This window comes from Nematolebias whitei, chromosome 16 (assembly GCF_014905685.2).
Source record: "Nematolebias whitei isolate Nwh7 chromosome 16, NemWhi1, whole genome shotgun sequence".
Lineage (NCBI taxonomy): Eukaryota > Metazoa > Chordata > Actinopteri > Cyprinodontiformes > Rivulidae > Nematolebias > Nematolebias whitei.
This window is the reverse complement of record NC_056513.1, coordinates 11,940,717-11,967,764: the sequence shown is the minus strand read 5'-3', so window position 1 is coordinate 11,967,764 and position 27,048 is coordinate 11,940,717. Positions and strand designations below refer to the sequence as shown.

Below are 27,048 nucleotides of genomic sequence, written 5' to 3'. Positions count from 1 at the left end.
CTGCAAAGAGCAGAGACGGAATCCTGAGACCACCGAACCTAACTACTTCTGCCCACTGGCTGCACCAAGAACTTCTGTCCATAAAAGAATCAGAAGAACAGTGACAACGGGCGGCCCTGGCAGAGTCCAACTCCCACCATGAAGGCTGTCAAGGGGATTTAGGTAAAGGTTATGGATGTTTACACTAACCAATGTTAAATTAATGTTGAACCATGTGACGTCAGAGTGTTTGTCTGCTCAGGGAGGAGCTGATTGGAGTTTGCATATACAGCTGGCAGACCGAGGTCACCAGTGACTGTCTGATAAGCACTCTAAAAAACACTTCCTGCCTCACTGTCCGGTGCAGATACTCGCTCACTGACAAGGCTCGAAGCATCTGTGAAAGACTTTTCATGACCGATCTGCCCTTGCAAGTAAAGACCGGTTAAAAATCTTCTCGTGTCCTCAGAGCGGCTTATTTGAGTAAACGAGAGATGATGAAAGGATATTTATTCATCCAAGGGGGTCCGACATACTGCCGGCAATGAGAACCAAACTCTGACAGGCTGGTAGCAACAGACACCAATCCCATTTCTTTTTTTATAATATCCTTTGATGTGGAAGGATATTTCATTTATTCATTCTAATGAAATAAAAACATAATTCAGCAATTATTAAGAATAATCTTTTTTTTTAATATTGCATTTTGTAACTTGAAATGAAACGGAAGGAAATTCTGCAGGAAATAAGTTCTGATTTTATTAAACTTCCTTTATAAATTAATGAGTTATTTTGTATACGTGTTTTCCTTTTGGCTGTTTAGGATGAGAGTTCTGTGGTTTTCTGTCAGAAACGCACCTGGGACTCTGCAGCTTTATTCATGCAGAATAGATTTAATATCTTATTGTATCTTTTAAAGATATTTTCTTTTGTTGAGCGGATATTTCTCATGTGCGAGCCTGCACACACACAGCAGCACAGTTTGAATTCCAGTAACATGTCTCTTTTGTCCTCTCTGCTGTCAGTTAGTTGTGCCTTTGTTCGCTGCCGACGCCCTTATTATTAAATGGAAGAACAGCACTAACCCACAGGTCTGCCTCTCCCTTCCCGGACCGTCCCAGTCCTCCCACAGCAAACACGAACACGCCTTCTTCTCCACACAACCAGAGACGCACACACACGGCTGCACAAGCTTCCAGCTCTTTATTTGACCTTTCTGTGTTTGTTGATCTCAGTTAGCCTTATAGAAAACATCTTGCAGCTTCACCGAACTCGCGTTGTTCCACGTGCTCGTGAGTTTAAATGGTCTTGCCCATTCTTCCTCTCTGAGCTTCTTCACCCGTGCTCTCCTGCTCGGAGCCTCAGGTCAGATGAACAGCTGCCCCTGGAAGTGCCGAGGTCCAAACGGAGGCTCTGAGGGAGCAGAACGTTCTGTGTTGCTGCTCCAAGACCATGGACCCAGCTTCTGTTTGAAATCAGAAGAGCTCCGTCACTGTTCACTTTAAAAATCCTTCTGAAAACACCGGTGTATTCCTTGGCTTTGACTTGCTCTTGTTTATGACTTATCTGTGCTGCTGATCTCATGCTGCTGATTATCTCATGCTGCTGTATTTATTGATTCATTCATACCAGTCTGCTCACCACAGACTCATGTTCGGGCTGCTGTTGTTACGCCATATTGTTTTACATTATTAGTGTTTAGTGTATATCTTAGATCTTTTAGCGTTTATCTTGGTGCATATTTTAGATCCTTACTGTTTCTTTTTTACACTTAATATTTTTATGATTTTTGGGTGTAATTGGGACCCTGTGTACATAATTTTGTTCCACCTCATGTGCCACATGTGATGAGAATGACAATAAAATTGACTTGAACTTTATTTTCATTCTCTTTTATAGTTTTTGTAGATTTTATTGTGTAGTTGTTGTTTGAACAGTTTTTATTCTTTATTTTGTGCTTTAAATGTTCTTTGATTTTACACCAGAAGCACTTTGTTTCTGCTGTGGTTGTCTTTAAAGTGCTTTATAAAATTAGTAGTAGTAGTGGTGTCTCATTGGTATTTTTCAGGTCTCTCTTGAAAATGAGTCCCTGAGGCTCAATGGGATTAACCTGTCTCAATAAAGGTTGAGTGAAAAAAATCAGCATGGTGAGGGGGTTGATGGTAAATGAGGTTCTTCTTGATCTCCTCCTTGTATTTGCAGCCTGAGGCCATGGTGTTCTGTATTATAGACTGTTCTTCCAGAAACCAAAACTTTGGTCTTTGTGTCTGTGTAAGTTAATAGTTTCATTTTACCAGCTGCCATGAAAGATGAGCAATCGTGCTATTTTTACCTGTGTTCGTGTGTCTTTCTGTTAGCAAAATATCTTGTGAATAAGAGCACAAATGTTAATAAAACTTTCAGAGAGTAACCATTTGATGTACATCTACAAATGATTAAATTTGGAGTTGACTTGATCTAACAAGTCCGCTATAGCTCATCAAACTTAGCAAATATATAAAATGGCTATTAATTGTTCATTTTTAAAAGAGTTAAAATCTGGTGTGGTAGTAGCTGAGAGTCATCCACACCTCCTACTCTGAACACTAACTGATTGTATTAGAAATATGTTTTAAATCTTTGGCAATAACGGAAGAACTCAACCCTGTTTGTCTGTTGGCAAAATATTTAATGAACCCTTGGACAGATTTTAATAAAACTCTCAGAAAGTACATGCTGGGTGTGTTTCTACTGAGTTTTGAGTTCAACCTGAGTAAAGCAGACCACAACAATTAAGTCAACCTTAGCAAGCACAAAAATACCCGTTAGGCCTGTCGCGATAAATAATAAATCAATTAATCGCATGATAAATGAAAATTTATCAACCTCATTTTCATTTATCGTTTCTTGGTATCTCTCTGAAGACACTGGATGACAAAAGACTCAACTCCGGTGCTCTTCAATGACCTCTCCCTTTCTCTTTAAAATCCATTTTAATCGTATAAAATCACATTTTTGGATCGTTAAAAGCAGCTAAGCTACGAGCTAAGATAACAGGCCGACCTTGGGAGAAAAAACCTCCGTCTTGTCGAAGCTCCAAAATTCACGGTTGAAACTTGTGCCTTCGTGTAAAAAGTTGTTTTTCTCTGCAAAAAGAAGCTGAGAACTTGTTTACTGATTTACTTTATTATTGTTATTGTAAATAAAAGCTTTGTGTGAAAAATGTTACGATAAAGAGCTCAAACCACACCGAGCGTTCGCCATTTTGAGAACAGAAAAAAAGGAAGGAGCGACAGCCCATGTCACGTCAAGGGGCCTCCCTCCCATTTTTCTTAAAGAGACACGCTGCTCGCTCCCTCGCTATCCATCCTTCGGTTCAAACAGTCTTATACTGCCATCCGATGGTCAAAAAAAGGTACTACAACCAAAACAAATTAACCAACATTTCTTCTTAAATTTGACAATAATTACTAATTATTGTCAATTTTCAAACAACATTATCGTTTATCGCAATCATTTCTGAGACAATTAATCGCCAAGCAATATTTGTTATCGTCACAGGCCTAACGCCTGTAAGTAATTTTGATATGTAAGATTTTGAACTGAAATTTAGTGTGGCAGTAGCTGAGAGTCATTCACAACTTGTACACGGAGTGCCAACTGATTCTGCCACCTTAACAAAGAGTGCTAGTTCCACTTAGTCTGGCTCATCTGGTGATTCAAGTGGTTGTCATAAATATGAAAAAAAGAAGAATACATTTGTGGGATTTAATGATTTCTCAAACACATTTGGGTTTTCAGTGATTCATTCTGTGTTGCACAGTCTGTGGTTAATGATTAAGTATTTCGCTGCCTGTTCAGCCACATTCTTCTGCGTTTTCTTTGCAATCGATCAGACAGAAGATAACTGCTAATGGCTGCTAGTGTTCTGCGTTCAGGGAGCCGATCCCAGCGGCTCTCTGGACCAGAACAATAGCTCAGAGGATTTGGGTGGATTTACAGATCACCCTGTTGTAATGAGACGCTGAGCATCTCTGCTGACGCACAACGTTCCCACAATACTTTAAACCTGCAGCAGCCAGCAGGAAGTGGAAGCTGGAAATGTGTAACGCATTCTCTGGATTTCTGTGGAAATAACTTCCATGTTCACTGACACACATGCACATAGTTCAAAACTGAGGGTGATTTTCCTCCAGACTTCCTCAGACAGGTGACGTATAGATAATAATGGATTGAGATGAGCACAGTGACACCTGTGGGCCTCAGGCTGCTGAAAAAATGGTGAGATTATGAGGAACAGTTGAGCACTGCTGAAATCAGTGAAAGCAGCTTAGTGAGGGTCACACTGAGGTCATAATTCAAGTTTATTTGATTGACCTGGGGCATCCTGATCTTTTTAGTCTCTTCAGAGAATGAACAAAAGGCTTGCATGCTCATTCATCCTAAACGCTGCAAAACTCAACTGACTTGTTACAGTTATGTGGAGGCTATTTGCAAATTTACAAGTGCCAACATCCAAATGAAGACGCAAAGACAATTGTTTAATGTGGGTGCCGTTTGTAAAGTTACACAGTCAAAATTGAACATCAATATTTTGGTTTATTTAGCCTTTCATAAGAAAAAAACTTTTTTTTTTTTTATCAGTCATATTTTCACAATGTCATTTGTACATTTATAAATGTCATAGTTCCTAACTAAATATTTAGTTTACAAACTACTTAACTTGTAAGCTAAATATTTAGTTGGCAAGATAAACTAAATATTTAACTTGCAAGTTAAATATATAGTTGGCAAATTAAAAAAAATTATTTTGGAAATTAAATGTTTAGCTTGGAAAATAAATATTTAGGTTTGAGCTAAATATTTAGTTAGCAAATTAAATATTTAGTTTAGGAATTAAATGTTTAGCTTAGAAATTACATGCTTAATTTACACCTAAATATTTTGTTCACTAAATATTTAACTTGCAAGTTAAGTATTTAGTTTGTAAACTAAATATTAAAATTGTGAATTAAATATTTAGTTGGCTAGTTTTAGCAGATTTCCTGTCATTTTCAAATATGTGAAGGATGGTTCAAATACAAGGCGTAAAACATGTGGACTGCATCGTGCTAGCAGTTTGTTAGCCACTTTACGTTGACTTCCAGTCGCTTAGCGTGATCTTTCTCTCAAAACTACCAGAATGTTTTGGAATATCTTTAAGACAAGCTGCTGAGAAGGAATATGGTTAGTAACTTTGATAAAACACACAAAAAAGTCAAAGTAAATTAAAGTCTTTATTTTTCTTTAAAAATGTAACTGGATATCCAACAAATTGGCCTAATTTTATACTGTTGTTAACTTTGTGCTTAGGATCCTTAATTCTTCAGCAATTAAGAAAACTCACATCAGCCTGCAGAGTTCAGTTTTAATTGTTATTTGAAAAATTATATTTTTTCTTTATTTACATGAATCTGGTCTTTGTTTTTTTTTTTTTTTTGGTATTAAAATGTAAAAAAAAAAAACATCAGTAAATTTTACCATACCATTTTATTTATAGAGCACTTAAAACAGCGACGAGGCCAACCAAAGTGCTGTACAGACAGATGTTAACAAGTTAGACATTTTTCATTTTATATCATCACTCTCACTGGCCAGAAAAGCCATGTCCAACAAACTTGTGGTCCATGAGCCACCAGTTGACGGCACACAGTTGTAGCAGGTTTAGCAGCTCCGGACATCATAATTAGGAAGTAAAGTGGCAAAAATGTCTCTCTTTATCGCAAAGATTGCACACCCCTGTCCTATATCCATCCATCCATCCATTATCTTTACCCATTTATTCCATTTTGGGTCACGGGGGTCGCTGGTGCCCATGTCCAGCAATCACTGTGCGAGGGGCGGGGTACACCCTGGACGGGTCGCAAGTCCATCACAGGGACACATAGAGACAAACGAGACAAACAACCATTCACTCTCTCACTCACACCTAGGGACAATTTAGAGTTACCAATCAGCCTAACATGCATGTTTTTGGTCTGTGGGAGGAAACCGGAGCACCCGGAGAAAACCCACGCATGCACGGAGAGAACATGCAAACTCCACCCAGAAGACCCCTGGACCGGGGTTTGAACCAAGGACCTGCCCCTGTCCTATATATTTAATTATAATTAATGAATAAACATATGCATGGATAAAACTAAAACAATGTTTTTAGTTTAGGGCCTAGCATTCCTTATTTGATGCGTATTGCCTGCTAGTACAAGGCAGAGAGGTCTGTTTGCTACAACTGAACCAAATGTGGCACAATGTCTGTAAATTTGATTAAATTGTGGCCACTTTAGTTAAAGCTAAGCTGTGGCAGCCATCTTGAATTCTGTTTACTACCAAAGTTCATGAGTTGGTTGTAGCGTTACACTTAATGATCATTCATTAAATGCTGTCCACAAGTAAATGGGGGAGTGGTGGCGCAGAGGCTAGAGAAGGTGGGCCTGTGATCGGAAGATCGCCGGTTCAAGCCCCGGCACCGACAAGATCAAAAATGTGGGTGGGGTAGGTGAAGCACCCACACCTGCCCCCACACTCATTCGCCCCACTCTGGGCCCATGAGCAAGGCCCTTAACCCCCATCTGCTCCCTAAACAGGTCTCTCTTGAAAATGAGTTATCGTGGCTCAATGAGACTACCTGTATAAATAAAGGCTAAATGAAAAAAATAATAATGAGTGATTTTGCTAAAACTACAGACAAACGCAGACGCAGCTTCATTATCCCCCTTTTGTCTGTGGTGGTGGGCGATAAAAGCGGTCGTCTAATTCAATCATTGCAGTAACAATTTGCAACACTCGTCCAGAGAATGGCTTTTAGAAAGTTAAAAAAGTTACAAAAAAATACAAAAAAAACAACGAATCAAATTGTTTTTATTAGAAATTAATTTTCTAACAAAAACCAAATGAAACTCAGAAACACTCGATTTGATTCAGCTAGTAGCTCTTTCCTAGACGTTTCATGCATTCAGTAAAAATGAGCTGAAACGAACAGTTTTAACAAAGTGAATCATGAGAATACTGACTGTCATTCATTGACCTTTGAACCCTGATCTCTGTCAGCCTGCGGTGTTGGATAACCTGCTGACCTCCATGAAGTTCGTCCTGCATGGAATGGGCGTCCTCCGCATCAACCTGGCTAACAGCAAGAACAAGGTATGGTTCAAACTGTTTCCATGTTCTCCTCACTCAGCTCCAGCTCAGCAGGTTATCGCAGCTTGCTCATCACCCTGATCACCACTAGGGGGCAGCATCTCAACACCGAGTCTGCTGGATGATGAGCAGAAAGTTGGTGATGGGTGGGTGGGCAGATGGTGAGGTTTAATTTGATTTGAACTTTGTTGCTTCAGTTCCGAGAGCTCTCCACCCACCGTGCACTTCCTGCTGCGAGATGAAGACAGAAACGTATTTCCTCTATTAAATGTCACCAAGGGTGTGATCGTTTGAGCGTTTTCACGTCTTTGTTGATGCGTTTCTCCATCCGTTTGTGCGTCTTTAGTGATTACCGAGTCCCATCCGTGCGCCTTCCTGTTCGTCTATCCTCATCTGTGTCCTCTTGTCTTCGTCTCTCAGGTCCACGCCCATTCAGTGCTGTCATGCGGGCGGTGTTTTGATGAAGATCAGGTATTGTTTCCCTTCTTGAGCCACGCCTTGTCCTGTCTCTGGGCCGACCAGGGAGTGAGGGCCGCGGCCGCCCGGGGCTTTGAGTACGAGCTCAACGACTCGGCGCTGTAGTGAGTATTCACGCTGAGCAGAGGGGGCGCGGGGTCTAATTAGCAGCAGTTAGCGGCAGGTTCTCAGCCGTGTGCTCGCTGTCACTTGGAGTCAACGTCTGGAGAGCAGAGAGGGAAGAGGCAAGGACACAGAACATCTCCTGTAAATACACAAATGCGTTAAACACAGACGGGTTAATGAATTTGTGTGTGCGCAAAGAACTATTGGGACTTTGGAATATTTGGTTTAGAAAGAATGTACATTTTTGTGGCACCACAGTGAAAACAACGATGTGAGGATGATGAAGATCTGACAGGAGTATGGAGGGAAGGGTGTGTGTCTGTTTATGGTGGAGGAAGAAAAAGCTCAGAAGCTCCAGGAGGCCGTCTCTTCTCATCCTGGCCTCCAGTGAGAGGCTCTGGTTCTGGTGTTATCCACACCGACAGGTCCCGTGGTTCCCACTGAGAAGCACCGCTCGTCATCGTCACTTTACACGCTGCAGAGTGTTACCATACCTGTGAGGACCACCTTCATCAGCTCCTCTGCTGTTAAATCTGGTTGTTGATGTTGGGATTTAGTTAACATGTGAACTGGGAAGGGACTGAACAGATTTACAGGACTCATCCCTCGTTTCATTCATTCATTCATTCATTCAGTCATGAGCCAGTCGTTTTTATCTATTAAAGTGGTCTTGACCAAATGTTCTTTGAGCTTTCTGGAGGTTTTTTTTAAAGCTTTTATTTAAACTTTGGCTTATTTTTTGCTCGTTTTCTGTCCAGAACTTTACTATATTCAGAGGAATTTCTTAATGTTTATTTTATGGGGTTTGTTAAAGCACTTAATTTAAAACAGTGATTTATTTGGACATAAAACGGCTCCTAAACTCAAGACGAACCAGAGTCGTTTCAACTCTAAAAACTAAATTTAGCAAAAACTAAATAAATTAATGAAATTAACTTCCAGCAGCCTGTCATTGAAGCAGCATGTGTTCATATTTATTCACCTGTTTCTATTAAGAAATACCAAAAATAAACCAGTTCTACACATAAAATAGTATTTTAGTCTCAACTTGGCGATTCCCAATGAGCTATCAGCTGAAAATTTGGCACACAGCCGATGATCAGCTGAAGGATGATCAGTCTTTAATTTCTAGTTTCTTCAAGACATGGTTTTTAGATTCTGGTCATCAGCTGTAGATAGTTTTTAGGTCTGACGCCTTCTGTTGTCTACTTTCCTGTTTTTTATGCTCACTCGGCTGAAATGTTGTCAGGAGCGGGTTCTGTACAAGAACTGGGCTGAAAATGAGTAAACAATTTTTTAAATAAAGCGTCCGAAGAAAACCTTTTTAAAAGATCTTCAGAAACCCCAAAGGTCTTGTGATCAAGACCACTTTACATTAAAAAAATTTTACTTTTGGAAAATAAAAATGTCTAAAAATGTTAAATGCTTTTCAGGAAAATGCTTTTTTTCTGTGCTTCAAGATTCTTTTTCATTTTTATTTTCTAAAGCAGCAGGTCGTGTGTCTGTGTCCAGGAAACTGATTCAGGGTGACGAGCTGAGAATGTCACAGAGTGTGTGTGTTTTAAAGATCACGTCTATGAGTGTGTGCACTCATACGCTCCATCACGCCTCCTGTGTTCAAAGCTCATCAGTGTTTGGAAGCTTAGCCTCAGTTTGTTCATTAAATGAAACAGTGGCGTTAAAATTCATCGTGATGAACTGCTGCGCTCCCCGCTCATCCCCCCCGAGGAGCTCCCGCTCAATCTCTGCGCTCCCAACCCACAAGCTGGCAGTCGACACAACCACGACAAACACAGCGAGCTCACACACCGGCCTTTTTGAAAAATCTGAATCTTGACCGCAGGGTTTTTTTCCTGTTTCTTCCACCTTTTTTGTTCTGAACCTTCTCTCCTCTTCCTCTCCCAGTTTCTTTGAGAGCATGAGCCGCATCACTTCTCCGGAGTACGTGCCCACGGAGACAGACGTGTTGCGAGTGCGACTGAGGACGACCGGCGTGATAGAGACCCAGTTTAAAGTCAACCGCCTTGTTTTCAGGTAGACTCCTCGTGGCCTCCGCTCCTTCACAGAAGAACCACAGATCTATTCAGCTCCTTTCTATCTCAGCTTTCCTAACGCCATCTGATGCTCACTTATCGCCGTCTACAGCCATGTGATTAACCTGAGATGGGCGGCTTCGTTCAATATGCCAATATTTCTGAAGGTGTCCATTTTGGTTTTATCAGGAGGGCAGCAGAGGTTCATGGAGGATGATCGTATTCATGAGTGAGCTGCTGTCTCATAACTCCACCTTCATCACTTTTACAGGCTTCACTCACTTCCTAAAGCCTCAAAGGGTCACCGTGATACCAATAAACTTCTGGGTATGGAGCCCAGAAAGTGCCCAGTGTGGAAATAAAAAGAAAATGTGTGCTTCGGGTTAGGTAGCGGTTCAACAACTGCAGGCACTGATTTGTTTATTCTGTCAGTAATGTCAAGGAAATACTGAGCTCTGGAGGGAAATGTGTAAAAATGTTCTGTTTAAAAAAATAAATAAAGTAAATATAACGGTGCTATTATGGCAGAGAACATACAAAGACTGAATTGAGTTAACTGAGTCAACTCTGTCTCTCTATTAGCAAAATATCTCTTTAACCATCCGATGGATTTGGATGAAATTTTCAATAAACAGAATCAGCTTTGTCATTGCACCGAAACACAACAAAATTACATTTCAGTACAGCCCGTCTGAGAGAAACCTAACAGGCATGGGGAGACGGCGGTGACTGAGGCCGTCGTCCTCGAGAGGCACTGCATTTCTTTCATATAAGGAAAAAGAAACACGAGGGGGAGCGGAGGTGTAAAAAAAAATTTTTTTTTTAATCTTGCACGGTGTCCTAGATGGGACACTGTGTGAAAGTTGCAAAAGATGACCTCAGCACATGAAGCAGCAACATACTGATGACCTCATAATTTATGCATGAGGAAGCAGACGAGGGCAGTGAGTTGTTCGTGGACCCTGCCAGAAAGTTCCATAGTCCTGATAAAGATGATGCAGTGTCTATCAGCCAGCTCAGCTCTGACACAGATCCACAGATGTGCTCAGGAGCGGAGCTTCTCGTTCACATCGACAACCAGGAGAAGTTAAGACAGTCGGTCAATTCAAGGCCGAGTGGGGACGCCAAATTCAGATACGATTGTTTTGGGTCAGGCAGCTTCTGTTTAAATTTCCATGTCTGCCTTCATAGTTCTGCTGGTATGTCTCACTGGTGATTCCAAACAGCCACATTTGTGTGGACAACCACTTTGTGTATGTTTACAACTGTTTAACGTTTGGAGTCCGTCCAATTCAAAATGGCTGCCACAGCTATTTGGCTTTAGCAAGCTCTGAAATGGCTGTAACTTGGTCAGTTTTACAGCTATTGAGGTCAAATGTGGTGTGGTAGTAGCCGAGAGTCGTCCTCAGCACATACTCTGAGAGCTAACACATGGTGTGAGAGTTCACATTAAATAACACATTTTATCGTTTACAAGGTTTAACAGGAAGGTCTCTGTCCATTACTAATTAATAAAAGATGATCTCAGTTCAAAACTCTGGTGTTAAAGGTGGTGGGCAACGTGCTTTAATTCAAGGTACGCTAGTTCTATAATGTTCTTACATAAATAATATTGTTTTGGTTTTAGTGATTCAGCGTGTTTTTATTACCACGGTGTGGATGTATTTGTCGTCATACTGAGGAAGATGAGTTTACGTCCCAGAGCTTTTGATTAACTTTTCTTCTCTCATCCGGACACAAAATGAACCAGTCTCTCTTCCCAGTCTGATGTGGAGTTAAAATGTTGAATCCAGTCGGGCAGCCAACCATGGCCATGTTTATTTGTGACATCTAAAAGCTTATTTTACGTCTCCGGACACACATCTGGTCTGATCTGACAAACCTATCCTTATAAAGATCAAAACAGTTTTATTTTAGATCAGCCTGTGCAGATATTTCTTGCAGGCTTGCCGTGATGTCACTCGGATACAAACTGACGATTTGAAATATTTGTGGACGTCATCGGGCGACGGCGTCTCAGGACAAATCGCTCTCTCACACCTCTCCTCTGTCAGGATCCTTGAAGATAAATAATCTGTTTACATAATTAGTCTGAGAGTTTGAGCATTCCAGGTTTGTGTGTTCGTCTTGAAAAGATTAGGCCTTGGGCTTGATGAGGAGCTTAACATAAATTAATGTCATTCTAATCAAGTTTAGCACAAAAAGAGATTTGGAGAGCTGGTTTGTGTTTGACAATGAGGAAAGTGAAGCTTTTGTTTTTTCATTTAGACGTGATAAATATTAGTTGGTCATTTTGAGTAAACATATTTGAGTTTTATGGTTAGTTAGATTTTAACTGTGTCTGCAGAATTCAGAATTTCATCCTCGGTTCTGGTTTCATTTAGTAAACGCTGAAGATATCGAGCCTTAAATGAAATGGTTTCAATTTATTTATTTGTTTGTTTTATTTTGGTTTCTCGTCGGAGTAAACATCTGCTTCCTGCTCTTCTGGTTTAGTCCACCTGAGTGTCTCTGAACTGTGAAGCTGATGATGGCGAGACCTACACGTTCATAAATCGGCTTCAAACGAGGAATCTTTCATTCGGAATATTCCCAAATAACAAGTGTTCCCATTTAATCTTATTTTAATTTTTCCAAATCGTAAAAAAAAAAAAAAGTCAAGTTTTGGGGGTGAAAAAAAATTGGACATTAGTTCCTTAATTTTCACCTGCTGCTGAAGGCAAAACATGATCAAGTTTCTGTCTGTTTGGCCTGTCTGTTAGCAAAATATCTCATGAACCACTGGATGGATTTTATTAAAGCTCAGAGTAATCATCAGATATTTATCTAAAACTCTTTAACTTTTGGAGGCAACCCAGTTCAACATTGTCTCCACAGCAAACAGGAAACTAGCTCCGTCAGTTCTACAGATATTGAGCTAAAATGAACGCAGTAGTAGCCGAGAGTGATCCTGCAAGACCTCGCAGTCACACGAGATCTTCTTTACTGTCATTTACAAGGATTAACCAAAACCTCATTCGTTTTCAGCGCAGCGTGATTTTATTGAAAACTCAGCCATGAACGGCAGCGGGCGATATGCATTCCTTGGACTTCATGTGCAAAATAATGTTTAGAGATAAATCCGCTCCTGCGGGTCAGATGGATGGACCATTTCTGCAGTCAGATGGTTCAAACCTTCACATCAGTTTAAAATACTTCAGGTTTTATTAAGAACAGAAAAATGAATTGTTTTAATTTTAATGTATGCAGAGTTTTGTTGTTGCTCAGGAAACGGCTCGGAGGAGAGCGTAACGTCTAAAGAGGTTTGATGAAACAATAGGAGGCAAATTTTTTTTTCTGATGAAAGCCTGATTAATAAAAGACGAGAGCTTATTTCAGGATTAATTGCATGCAGGAGATTAGTGGTTTTTGTTCCTTTACATTTTTAAAGAATAATAAATTATTTAATATTTTCAGCAGTTTGTTTATTTTAATCTAATAGCATGTCCTAAAGGTTTTATTAATATTTTCTCTGTATTTAAGCCTTTTTATGTTTTAAATGTAAAAAAAATGTAGCCTGAGTCACCCTGCAGTAAAGTTTTTATTATTTTGGTAGATAAATGAGAACTATTGATGTTTAAATGATGAGAAATGATGAAAATGTTCAAGAACCGTCACAGCTGTGCAGCTCAAATTATAACTGGGTTAAATTCAGAAAGTGCAAACAATTTGACCCAGAATTAGTGAGTAAAATGAATCAGGGGTGCGGGGTCAATGGGTTCATTACTGTGAATTTTAAATTGGCATTTCTTGAAAGCCTATATGAAGGTCGTAAATGAGAGTGGTCTGAATGCTGAAGCTGATGCTGCTGGGAATCCAGCGCAGGTTTATAATCCTAATTTATCCTGATCAAGATTACCGTGGGCGAGGGGAGGAGTTTATCCTGTCCTCGCCACCATGGAGCGATAACGACCTAACGTTCTGTAAATAATGCAAATCTCCTGCCACCTTTCATACCAGAGTTTTAACTATGCTGAGAAATGATGGCGTTGTAGATGTTTTGGTGAAGCTTGAGATTAAAAATGGTTTAAGCAATATCACAAAATGTTATGCTCAGAGTATGTGTTGAGAATGACTCTCAGCTACTACCACCTCAAATTTCAGCTCAAAATCTGTTAAACTGATAGAGCTATAGCCATTTATGTGTTGGCTAATGTTGATTAGCTGTGACGGCCATCTTGAATTGGATTGAATGCAAATAGTAAATCAGTAGACGTACATCCAATTATTACTTTCTGAGTTTCATTGAAATCTAATAGTTTCTGAGATATTTTGCTAACAGACAAACAAGACTGACTCCAAATAGTTGATGGTAAAATTTAAAAGAAAGCTCTTGAGCTATCTGTTAGCACTCAGAGCTGTTGTGCTGTTGATGACTCTCAGCTACTACCACACCAGATGTTAGCTCAGTGTCTGTGAAATGGACCGAGTCGTGCACATTAATGATTAATGATCGTTAATTGAGATGATTTAGCTGGTTCTGGCAGACATTTAATGCTTTTGAATGAGAATAAACAAAACGTGGAAAACGACAGCTTTACAGCTTTCACTCAAGATGAAGCCTTGACTCGGTCGAGTTTTAACTCATCTGGTCGACTCGTTCCTTCCGGGTCAGTTCTAAATTTGAATGTTCTGCTTCGATCAACGACTCGTCTTCTTTTCTGCACCTGCCCCACCTGCACGGTTGTGATTGTAATTATCAGAGCTCTCATTGTTAACGATGCAAGGAAAAGACTAAAAATGGGTTTTACACAGAGGTCAGAGGTCAATCAGATACTCTGCATGCACATGCTGATGGATGTGGCCAAAAATGCAAAGTGGAGTTTGGATTGGGTCGACTGAGAAACGAGTTTCAGCCTTCTGGTGGAGGAGTTGTTGCACATTCTAGTTCCTTATTTGATGAAATGATGTCATCTGCTAGTATTACATGAAATGATGTCATCTGCTAGATCCAAGAGAGATTCACTGATTTATTTACAAGCTGCTGCCAAAAGGCCAAGACGGGCAATAACATTGTTGTTTAAAGTAAATCTGCCACTGATATATGTCTTGATTTTAATTCAAGATGGCTGCTACAGCTAACAGCACAAAAAGCATTGTGGGGTAAATGACACCCACATTTTTCTTGTTTAAGTTTTTTAATAAAAATAACAAATGTGAAAAAAAAAATTGAATGTTATAGCTTTCACTCAAGATGCAGCCTTTAAGCCTTTAACCCACATTTATTGTCGTCAGTCTGGGTGTTCGAACTGGCAACCTACCAGTCACAGGCTCACCTTTGCTAGCCTCTACGCCACAGTTCCTCTTTAGATCACATAAAAAATGTTCTTCTTTCAGCTGCTCCCTTCAGGGGTCACTATGGTGAACAAAGACTTGGCAATTATTATTTTTACACCAGATGCCCTTCCTGACACAACCACAGACCACCGAGCTACCACAGCCCTCTGTGTGGAGCAGAGAGCTGCTTTCTATGGCACCTGGGGGAGCAGATGTTGGGGGTTAAGAGCCTTGCTCAAGGGCCCAGAGTGGGGCAAATGAGGGTGGAGACAGGTGTGGGTGCTTCACCAATCCCACCCACATTTTGCTGTTGACTGTCCCAAGAGTTGAACCAGCGATCTTTGATCACAGGCCCACCTTCTCTAACCTCTACGCCACCGCTCCCAATCCTTAGATCACATAGACACAAAGCTAAAATTTGGTGTGGTAGTAGCTGGGAGTCATTCCCAAAAGAAACCCTGAGTGCTACGCATTGAGACATTTTTGTGTTGACTCTTAACACTGTCTGTTAGCAAATTATCTCCTCAACCATTGGACAGATTTTCTCCCAGGAAGTGATCAATGGATGTACAGTAAAGGAAATAATTATTTAATCCCTTGCTGATTTTGCAAGTTTGCCCACTGACAAAGACATGAGCAGTCTATAATTTTAAGGGGAGGTTAATTTTAACAGTGAGAGATAGAATATCAAAAATAAAATCCAGAAAATCACATTGTATAAAATTATATACATTTATTTGCATTTTGCAGAGAGAAGTAAGTATTTGATCCCTCTGGCAAGCAAGACTTAATACTTGATGGCAACACCCTTGTTGGCAAGCAAAGCAGTCAGACGTTTTTTTGTAGCTGATGATGTTTGCACACATGTCAGGAGGAATTTTGGTCCACTTCTCTTTGCAGATCATCTCTAAATCATTAAGATTTTGAGGGTGTCGCTTTGCAACTCGGAGCTTCAGCTCCCTCCAGGTTTTCAATTGGATTAAGGTCTGGAGACTGGCTAGGCCACTCCATGACCTTAATGTGCTTCCTTTGTTGCCTTGACTGTATGTTTAGGGTCATCGTCGTGCTAGAAGACCCCACCACAACCCATTTTCAATGTCCTGGCAGAGGGAAGGAGGTTGTCACTCAGGATTTTACGGTGCATGGCTCCATCCATTCTCCCATTGATGTGGTGAAGTAGTCCTGTGCTCTTAACAGAGAAACACCCCTAAAATAATGTTTCCACCTCCATGCTTGACAGTGGGTACGGTGTTCTTTGGGTCAAAGAGCTCAATTTTTGTCTCATCTGACCACAGCACCATCTCCCAATCACTCTCAGAATCATCCAGGTGTTCAATGGCAAACTTCAGACGTGCCTTCTTGAGCAAGGGGACCTTGCCAGCACTGCAGGATTTTAATCCATTACGGCGTAATGCGTTACCAATGGTTTTCTTGGTGACTGTGGTCCCAGCTGCCTTGAGATCATTAGCAAGTCCCCCCCGTGTAGTTCTAGGCTGATCTCTCACCTTCCTCATGATCAAGGATACCCCACGAGGTGAGATTTTGCATGGAGCCCCAGATCGATGTCGACTGACAGTCATTTTGTATTTCTTCCATTTTCTTACTATTGCACCAACAGTTGTCTACTTCTCACCCAGCATCTTACTTACGGGTTTGGAGTCCATTCCAGCCTTGAGCAGATCTATGATCTTGTCCCTGACATCCTTAGACAGCTCTTTGGTCTTGCCCATGTTGTAGAGGTTAGAGTCTGACTGAATAATTGAGTCTGTGGAGGAGTCTTTTATACAGGTGACAATCTAAGACAGCTGTCTTTAATACAGGTAACGAGTTGATTAGGAGCATCTAACTGGTCTGAAGGAGCCAGAACTCTTAATGGTTGATATGGAATCAAATACTTATTTCTCTCTGCAAAATGCAAATAAATGTATATAATTTATACAATGTGATTTTCTGGATTTTATTTTTGATATTCTATCTCTCACTGTTAAAATTAAAATCCCCTTAAAATGATAGACTGCTCATGTCTTTGTCAGTGGGCAAACTTACAAAATCATCCATCCATCCATTATCTTTTACCCGCTTCTTCCATTTTGGGTCATGAGGGTCGCCGGGGTCCATGTCCAGCAATCACTGTGCGAGGGGCGGGGTACACCCTGGACAGGTCTCCAGTCCATCACAGGGACACATAGAGACAAACGAGACAAACAACCATTCACTCTCTTACTCACATCTAGGGACAATTTAGAGTTACTGATCAGTCTAACATGCATGTTTTTGGTCATTTGGAGCAAATCAGAGTACCTGGAGAAAACCCACGCATGCACAGAGAGAACATGCAAACTCCACCCAGAAAGGCCCCCCGACCGGGATTTGAACCAGCAACCTTCTCACTGAGAGGCAGCAGCTCAGTTGCGCCACCGTGCTGCCCCTTACAAAATCATCAAGGAATCAAATAATTATTTCCTTCACAGTACATCTACAGCTCAATTCAAGATGGCCGCCCCAGCTAATCAACCTTTGCAGCGACAAAGGTGGCTTAACGCAGTCAGACTTACAGATAATGAGCTAAAGTTTGCAGGTAGTAGCTGAGAGTCACCCTCCACATACACTCTGAGCTCTTGACATGTGCTACTTGTGTAGATTTTAGGCTTTAAGAATATTTTCTTCCGACAGGTTTCTGCTCATTCCAGACCTTGATGTTGTCTTTGTCTAATGTAGAGACGACAGAAACCCGTGAGCTCAGCGTGTGTGGACTCACAGCAGGGACACACTTATGACTTTTGTGTTTTAGGGCTCCGCTGTGACCGAGTTGTCGCTGGGTTTGTGTAATGAACTCCAGCCTTTCCCGCGGCTTCAGTCTCTGTGGAAAATTTCCGTTGTAAATCTGACATTTGTGACTGTGCCGTTCCCCGGCTGCACGTCTGTTTTTCCACCGGTGTATTTCCCCTCTCAGTTAAAGTAACATTAACTCGACAGGAAGGCGGGTGATGACACATCTGGCTTCTGAAAATGGCTGAAGAGGGACGGTCTGCTGTCGCGCTTCTGTCCCATCCCTCTGAAGAACGGTGACCTTTACGCGCTCTCTGCCGCCGAGTCGTGATCGTCCTGTTGAAAATGTGATCGTCTTGATCGAAATTGAAAAGGGTGGTGGGTGGAGGCGCACTCCTATTCACGTGTGGAAACCACACGTCTTCAGAAGTATCTGATCTTTTCAAACACAAACCAATCTGTTCTTGATCAGGACTCCATTTCTCCTGGCAGCTGCAGACTGATGCAGCACTCATCTGTAACGGCGAGATGTTATTTCACATAAACACAGCCCTGAGCTCCTGATGAACAATGAATATTTGTCCCTTTCAGTTAATAAAAAAGTCGCAGTTACAAGGCGTTTCCTAGCATTCAGAGTTAAACAAGATCTATTTCTGAAAAAGAAACCCAGTTTAACTTTCAGTTTCCTTACTAAATTTTCCACGTGAAGCTTAAAAGAGAGATGCGAGTCGACCAAGATATCCAAATATTTATAGGGATTGACAAACTCAATAGGGACACCATTTGAGGATAAAATCAGAGGAAGAACTGCTGGGACCGACTTCCTGTTTGAAAAAAATCCCTTTGGTTTCGTCTGTGTTTAGGACAAGTTTGAGGTGGAACAAATCTGACTGGATGATGTCAATACAAGTAGTAAGTAGTTCATTTTAGTGTGTGTGTGTGCGTGTGTGTGTGTCCTTGTTTATGCTGCTTTGTGAGGCCCATTTTTCCAACTTATACTGCATTGTGAGGACCAACTGCTCCTTATGGGGCCCAAAGCCCGGGCCCCATAAGAAGAAGTCCCGTTGGTGGGATAGGGGCTAGGTTTAGGACTAAGGTGTGAATTGAGGATGTGTTAGGTTTAGGGTTAGGTACGTACTGGTAATGGTTAGGTTATGGATAAAGGTCATGGTTAGGCTATAGAAATGAATGAAAAATGAATGGAAGTCAATGCAAAGGCCCCATAAAGATAGCAAAACAAACCTGTGTGTACATGTATATGTACTGTATATATATATATATATATATATATATATATATATATATATATATATATATATATACTCGTACAATATTCTAAACAATTCTTCTAAACTCTAAACACCAAAAGTGCACAGAATGTCATGATCTCAGATCTCAGCTCTCTGCCTCCTCTGCTCTCTGCCTCCTCTGCTCTCTGCCTCCACTGCTCTCTGCCTCCACTGCTCTAGGCCACGCCCACTTCTCCACTGCAGAGCCTAGATATGACACGCTGCAGGAGGAAGCTTCTCCTGCAACTCTGGGCTGCACACAGGTGCAGCAGGTGCTAAATAATTTTAAATAATTCATTTTAAATAAAAATTTCATGCCGATCGTGCGGCTCATCCATCAATCAGCGAATTATGTGTCATGTCCAATCTTACTTTGAAAAACCGTGAGAGCGAGTACGCGAAAAACAAACCGTGAAGTAGCGAGGGACTACTGTACAAGGCTTCTGCTTGTCCGAGCTTTTGCTACAAATAGCTGTATGATAGTTTGTCGCCGGGTGAATAATGTGCCGTGCGCGGTCCTCTTGTTTTAGGATGTACGACGTTGGAGGTCAGAGGACCGAGCGGAGGAAGTGGATCAGTTGTTTCGAAGACGTCCGAGCGGTTCTGTTTGTGGTGTCGCTGAGCGGGTACGACATGACGCTGGTGGAAGACCCCTCCGTGGTACGAGTCGCACTGAATCACCTCTTTACAAATGTTACACCAAGGGGATTTAGATTTTTTTATAGTAAAACCATTTTTTTATAGTAAAACCATTTTTTAACGGTTTGCACTCAATACAACAGTGTTGGAGCCTAAATGTTTTCAGGTGTCAACAGCAGAGGTGTAAAGTGAAAAAGTTTCTGTTCTCTGTCTTCAGTGGCTTTTTCATTTGTCCCTGCAGAATCGTCTCCAGGAGAGCATGAGACTTTTCTCCTCCATCTGCAATAACGTCTTCTTCCGCAGCACGTCCATGGTGAGAAATTCATCACTCAACCTCTGGAGGACATACACACAAAGTAAAACTAAGAATTGAACGGGTCTTGTAGATTTAAGATGTCATCTCTCAGGAAAAAAGTCTTCAAAGTCACAAGGGCGTCATCCTGAAAGAGATGTTCTAATGTTTTTGTCATGCTTTTTTAAAAGGAGATACCTGTTAACTGCTAAATTGTGTTTATGTTTGCCTACAAAGTGCAAATCTCTACCTGGATCTTATAAGACTCATTCGTGCTGTTACCTTTTCAAATAAAGCTTAGCATTGTTGCAAACTAAAAGTTTCATGTGAGTGGCAGAGGCTCTTCAGCAGCCCATTCACTTGGTGCAGGACACAGATGCATTGAAACTAATAAATCAATGAATTTAATTCAACTGATTACATCAACACTTGGCAGGCAGTGGGACATCTGTTAGGCAGAATGTAAATCAGTTTTGATGAGTTAGAAATGGAAAAATTAAATGTGGAGGTTTTTATCATCATCTTCTCCACTCCCTGATTCTTTCGGGCTGCTGTGTTTGAGCCTGTGGTGTGTGAAGAAGGCTCGATGTTCAAAACTTTCACCTTTTTTTACCCTGTTAGTCTCCAAAATTGGGTTTTGGTACAAATTTGAAGAAACAAATCAACAGCCCAGTTTTCAAAACCTCGTAAAGCAAGAGATTATTTCTTAAATGTAACCTTGTTAGTGTAGCATTTTATCTCTTTGCCTTTTGAATTTTTTTAATAGAATTATTGTTAACATTATCTTTCTCTGAAATTCAGTGTTTTTATTATTTTGTTTTGTTGGAGTTATTGTTCAGCCCTTTGGTCCAACTTTGGTGGATTTTAAATGTGTTTGATAAATAAACTGACATTGATTTTATTTTTTAGGGACTTGTGGATATGTCTTTTGTGAATGTGCAACAGATTTCATTGTTTCAGGCCTGCACCTACATGAAAATGACATTTTGAAAGCTCAAAAATTGTAATGTTTGAAAACGGGTTCCTGAACAAACTACAGTATTTGCCACTGTAGCATTTTTATGTGGACAGCCAAAATGCAATTTTTAGAAAATAGTGTTTAACTTCTCTTATCTCCATTGACTCAGGGATGCCCTCTTTTTTTTGTTTTGTTTGTTTGTTTTTTGTAGTTATTTACATTTTGCACCCGGTGTTTGAGCTTTATATGTATGTTTCCTGTTTTAATTGTTTTTGTGTCACTGTTCCCCCTACAGGCCTGGCATAGTTACTACAGCCACTGTGGGATTGTGTTAAAATGGAAAAACATTTCTAGAAATTAAATGGAAAAATAAAAAGCTGATTTTTGACCACAGTCCACTCACTGTGAAAATACAAAGGGCTCAGGTTTAACACTACTTTAACCATTTTTTTGTGTTATTGGGGCATTTAATGCATTTGTTCAGATTAAAGCTATAATTTTTATAAAACAATGAGATCAAAACACTTTTCTGAAGTTCAGATGGGCAGTAAACCAGGATTAGTTGAAAAGAAGTTAGAAATTTGCTCTCTGAGGCACAAATGGGAGAAATGAAGCCTGTGATGTATTTGATAAATTCTGTTTCCACACAAATCACATCCTCACCTGTCACTTTCAGTGAAACAGCAGGTTGTGAAGACGTTAACCTTCAGCGTGGTGACGTTTTCCGCTCTCTTTATTTTCCAATCCTGTTTCTGCTAAACGATCACATTAAAATTACCGTGTAATGAGTTTGTTTGATTTGCTTCTAACTGAAGCTTAAGACACTCGTCTCTGCAGGTTGTCGTGTCGGCTGCTGTGAACTCGTCTGTGTTTTCCTGTAACCTTCGACAGCGAACGCCGTTCAGGATAAATGCGATTTAACCTGCGGAGAAAAGGAGAACACGACTTCTTCCAAATTAAAACAAATGTAGAGTTTATGAATTAAACTTTAACGGTGTTTAGTCACTGTTACAGTTTCACAGATTCGGTTTATTTTGTTGAAGCGTTTTGGTTTTTATAACCATAAAAACTTAAAGCATAAAACCACAAAAGATAATTAAAAAGCCTGCGTGTGACGTCTTTATGTGCAGGGTTGTGTGTGGGCCTGCACATTAACACGTCTAACAGGCTCGTTAAACAAAAGTGTTTAATGATACCTTTCTTTTTTTCATGTGGGAGGAAAATGTGTAACCTCCACCTCAATTAGCTCTGCTCTGTGGCTGGGCAGTGGTAATTACACACCAAGGTGTTGCTCTGGATCCGCTCTGTCCCTCCCTCGTTACTATCCGGGTCCGTTTTTGTTCTCGTAGTCGTAGTTTTAATTTCTCAGTAAGGCTGTATTACCTGAGACTGAGGTGGAAGCTGAACAGAAGATGAGTTAAAAAAAAGGCACCACAGAAAGACAGATTTGTGACAGGTGTCTGAGCTCGTGGAGCTCTGAACTACATGTGAAGCTGATGTGTGTAAATCGTCCCCTGATGTATTCATCAATACAACTATTGATTTTTTTTTCCCTTCAAGTAACATTAAATTTATGAGTTATTTCAAAGCTACAGATGTCATAAACTAAGTCATTATTTCCCTACTTTTCTGATCAGATGGTTTTAATTTTGTGTTTTGTTTTCCTGTCGTTTCAGATTTTATTCATGAACAAGATAGATCTTTTTCAAGACAAGATTTTACACACGGGCCGGCACCTGCGCTTGTTTCTGCCACAGTTCAAAGGTACGACTCGGTGAGCGTCGATCGTGGAACCAAAAACATGAAACGTTGCTTAAAAACGCGACGGCATTTTAAACGTCCGTAAAAGCTAAAAAAAATGAAACGAACCTTTGAAATCTTCTTTAAAGACACAAACCTGACTGCAGGTTGGAAGCGTACATCTCGGGCTGATCAGAAGCTCTCCATGTGCTGCTGGTTCTGAGCTTTATTACTCCAGCTGCTCTGGATTTCACCTCTTTGTGGGCTCAACGGGGGCCGTCACCTCTGCTCTCATGCAAATGTCAATAAAATGCTAACAGACGTGGGATTGGGGTCAGTGTCCGTTTAACCCGGACAGCAGCTATGGTGATGAGTTCAGTAGAGCTTTGTGTTGTTCATATTTGCAGCTGAGCCCGTTGAGACGTTCTGTTTAAGACTCTGTTGTAGGAAAAACGTGGCTGGTCCATTTCTTCTGGGCTTGTTGTCGCCCAGAGGCATTGATGCTGACAGGTTCTTACCCTTACACCACTCCATCTTGGAGAAGAATTTTACTTTTGATCATTATTATTTTATTTAAATATGTTTTGACCGTGCCACATTTTTAATGGCGAGCAAAACGTCTCATGAACCAGTGAACAGATGGATAAAACTATCTCAGTTATCTGGATCTACAACTGATTATCAACCCAATTTAAGATGGCCGCCACAGCCCGCTGTTGTTAGCAAAGATGTTGGCAGCATGATGGATCAGTGGTTAGCATTGTTGCCTCACTGTAAGAAGGTCCTGGTTTCAATCCCCGATTGGACCTGGGGTCTTTGTGTGGAGTTTGCATGTTCTCTCTGTGCATGCGTGGGTTTTCTCCAGGTACTCCACTTTCCACCCACAGACCAAAAACATGCATGTTAGGCTTCAGGCCCAGTCCTCTCTTGCAAAAGAGATCTATGATCTCAGTGGGATTTGCCTGGTTAAATAAATGTTAATAAATAATAAAATTAAGACAAAAATGTCTATAATTCAGTCTGTTTTACAAATATCAGCTACAGCTTGGTGTAGTAGCTGAGAGTCATCCTCAACATGGACTCTGATCATCACTTCTGCTGATGTATGAGATTACACGTCATTATTTTCAAATTTAGAGGAAAATAAGGATAACTCTGTCATTTCTCACCAGAATGATCTTGGTGTAATCTGACATGAAGTGCAGCGGGCGATATGCATTTAAAGGATGCCAGGCCTGTATTTTCTCTGTTACATTACTAATACGTTTAAATTACTAATAAGATTAAATAATTTAGTGTTGATTCTTGTAATTTACTGAAAATCCTTTATTTGAATTTGAATCATTTGACTTACATTGACCTCATTTTAAAACGAGGTGTTGCTTTTCTGGTTGCTGCAGTTGATTGGCCCCATTTTATTTTATATTTCTGTGTGTTTTAATTTTATTATAAACACAAAAAATGCAAATCATAACATCAACTTGGAGCTCATGAAGCATGCGATTGGCCAAGCTCTCGTCAGCCCTGCGTCTCTGTTTCTTCAGGAGCGGACTGCGATGTGGATTCTGCCGCCCGCTTCATCGCCGCCACCTTCGTCTCGTTCAACAAAACGCCCAGCAAGCTCATCTATCACCACTTCACCACGGCAACGGACACGTCCAACATCCAGGTCGTCTTCCAGGTGGTTATGGACACAATAATTAAAGAAAACCTGGAAGCCGTGTCGCTCCTGTAGCCGCCAGCCAGGACCTCTTTGGATGTTAAATCATGTTTTTATCTTATGACTGAAACTTAAAACATTTTGATAAACGGAACATAAAACTCTATTTGTCCCTGATCTGTGTTCATATTTGAAAAAAATGAAGACAAAAACTCTTGGAAGATGTTTCTCTTGATCTTGAGCCTTTGAATCTTTGCCAAGAATGTGTTAAAATATTTTATTCTCTGTACAACCAAACTCAACAGGATTTTATCTGTGTGTGCAGAGAGGAGGAGGTTTACTGTTTAAAAGCCTCCCAGCAGAAGTCACTCATGTGTACCGTTGTTTTCCACCCCTGTGTCTCTGCTGAGCATCACATCCGTCTAATGAGGCGGTTATCGCTGGTGAAACACCTATTTGTTCTGCTTCACATCCCTCTCACAGCAGGAGTTTTAATCTGTCTGCAGTGATGCTGAGAAACTCATTTACAGACGCTTACACTAGAAACTTCCCTGAGGAGCCTTGACTCAGCTTTCATTTCCCTCCTTTTACCTGCGAGGGTCATTGTTCCACATGAATGTCAGACTGCTGCCTCCTGTCTGATTTGTAGCATTATCTTTGTTTTGAAGGGTCATAATAATTATGTTATGGAAATGACTGATGCAGTTTGAAGTGAGATGCTGGTAAACGAGGGAAAGATGCCCCCAAGTGCCTTAGAATGAAGCGTTGTGATTTAAATACTTAATTTGTGAAAATTTCACCTGCTTTCAGACTGTTCCTCTATTTGTAAATTATCACACTGTTCGAAGTTGTATAAGTGCACTGAACCTGCAGTATAATAAATGTGAAAACAGCTTTTAACATGTTGTGTCCACTGATTTATGTATGTTTTAAACGACTGAAGGTAGAAAATTCACAAGACCACCCACCTTACACGTTGTTTGTTCAGTTTAATAAATTAAATAATTTTCAGAAAATCTGGACAACAGAGAGCCTTCTGGACATTAAATACAATGTTGGTGACAGATAAATGAACAGAAAGGATGACACAGCTCCTGGAGACAGAATCAACTAACATTTTTTAATCTACTTTTCTTTTGTAACTCCACTCAACCAAAACAAAAGGGAACATTTATTTGTTTTAATAAAGAGAAAACATTCAGGATCTGCAGCAGGTTTTCCTCCCAACCTCCTCTTCCATGACTTCTTTTGTTTGGTTTCATTTCTCGTCGTTTCAGAAAAGCTCTCTGCGGTTTTGGAGGATGGTCTTCACGCGGACAGGCAGTCCAGGGAGTCCAGGGTGAGGAAGACGTCAGCCTGACACTGGAAGGTTCCGGATCCGTCCTGCAGCAGCTCGCAGCTCTTCAGGTTCGGAGAGATGTCCTTCAGGCAGATGGCCTGCAGGAGACCGGGATCAAATATTAGTTTCTGCTACTGGAAATTTTTGAAACAAATTATGTGTGGGGAAAAAAAGATTTCTCCCAGTAGTGATGGATCAATAATTCAAATCTTTATTTTTACCTTTGGAAATAGTTTTTTTCTTTGCGCTTTGGCCGTTATCTAAAATAAGTTTTGCGCTTTTACGCACGAGTCTTTTCAGTTTTATTTTTGCATGCAAAGCACAAAATCAAACAAGAACTGTGTATTTTCTTGAATAAAGTCTGTCAAACATAGAAGTCTACATATATTCGTATATTAGTGTGGACAGAACAGTCTGGTGCGGAGTGGAACATGATTTTACGCATTTTTTTTTCGCGCTTATCATTAGCTACTATAAATAAATAAATTCCTTTGAATAAAAACGGTTCGTACCTGATCTGTACTTACCATGTTTTTAAGGATGGAGATTTGTCTGTTAGTCTCTGGGATCACGGTGTTACCTGCCACCTCCCCGCTGTCGGTCACCGTCTCTGCGCTCCGGACGTACGGAGACCTCCTGATCCCGGACAGCAGACCGGAGGCGCGACCCACCGAGTAGTAACTGGGCCCGGTGGACTGCTTGTACCAGGCTTCGACTGACTGACAGGACATGAGTAGAGACACTCCGACACACACCACGGCGAACCTCACAGACCTCTCCATGTTTGGGATCGGCTTGGCACTTCTTTTTTTTTACGCACGGGAAGGAAACGCAGCTCCTCAGGTCTGAGTCTTTTGGTTTCGTTTGACTTGGAAAACTTTCTTGCTCTTATAAAGGCTGGCTGGTGAGAGATATCGTGACACAAGACTTTCATCAAATCAGAGCTGAGGTAGGCGGATGATGATCTGTCTATAGAATATGTGGGGTGGAGGTGAAAGTCCTGATTGATTTGTTATGGATAGTCTGGAGCCAGTGAGAAGGTGTGTGTGTGTGATGGAAGTGTGTGTGTGTGTGGGGGGGGGGGGGGGGGGAGCTATAAGAAGGTCAGATCTTCTGTGACTCTTGGAGAGCAGTCAAATAAGCACATTTAAAAAGTGTGAATCAAAGTATACACATTACAAGTTCTCATCTAATGAACAATGAAATGATCCTCACAAAACGTTACAGTGGATTCAAATTGTTCACTTTAGGCAGAAAATGTTTTAAAAGGGTTTTCTTTCTGTGTTGAGTTAAAACA

The 27,048-nt window shown here is 40.8% G+C and overlaps 2 protein-coding genes across 2 annotated transcripts in view; one reads left to right on the top strand and one right to left on the bottom strand.

The window, feature by feature from the left end:
* gnav1 (guanine nucleotide binding protein (G protein) alpha v1) overlaps positions 1-24,558 on the top strand; it is a 28,730-nt gene extending 4,172 nt beyond the window's left edge. The window contains exons 3-9 of the mRNA XM_037690224.1: positions 7,045-7,137; positions 7,555-7,715; positions 9,622-9,750; positions 19,654-19,783; positions 20,004-20,075; positions 22,689-22,776; positions 24,297-24,558. Of these exons, the coding sequence (XP_037546152.1) occupies positions 7,045-7,137; positions 7,555-7,715; positions 9,622-9,750; positions 19,654-19,783; positions 20,004-20,075; positions 22,689-22,776; positions 24,297-24,487 (864 nt within the window). The 3' untranslated portion in view covers positions 24,488-24,558. The remainder of the gene's footprint in view (positions 1-7,044; positions 7,138-7,554; positions 7,716-9,621; positions 9,751-19,653; positions 19,784-20,003; positions 20,076-22,688; positions 22,777-24,296) is intronic.
* Positions 24,559-25,665: 1,107 nt separating this feature from the next.
* npb (neuropeptide B) lies at positions 25,666-26,607 on the bottom strand. The gene is made up of 2 exons (XM_037690222.1): positions 26,279-26,607; positions 25,666-25,849 (listed from the first exon to the last, which is right to left on the bottom strand). The coding sequence occupies exons 1-2, from the start codon at positions 26,531-26,533 to the stop codon at positions 25,721-25,723; spliced, it is 384 nt and encodes a 127-aa protein (XP_037546150.1). The 5' UTR covers positions 26,534-26,607; the 3' UTR covers positions 25,666-25,720.
* Between the last annotated feature and the right edge of the window lie 441 nt (positions 26,608-27,048).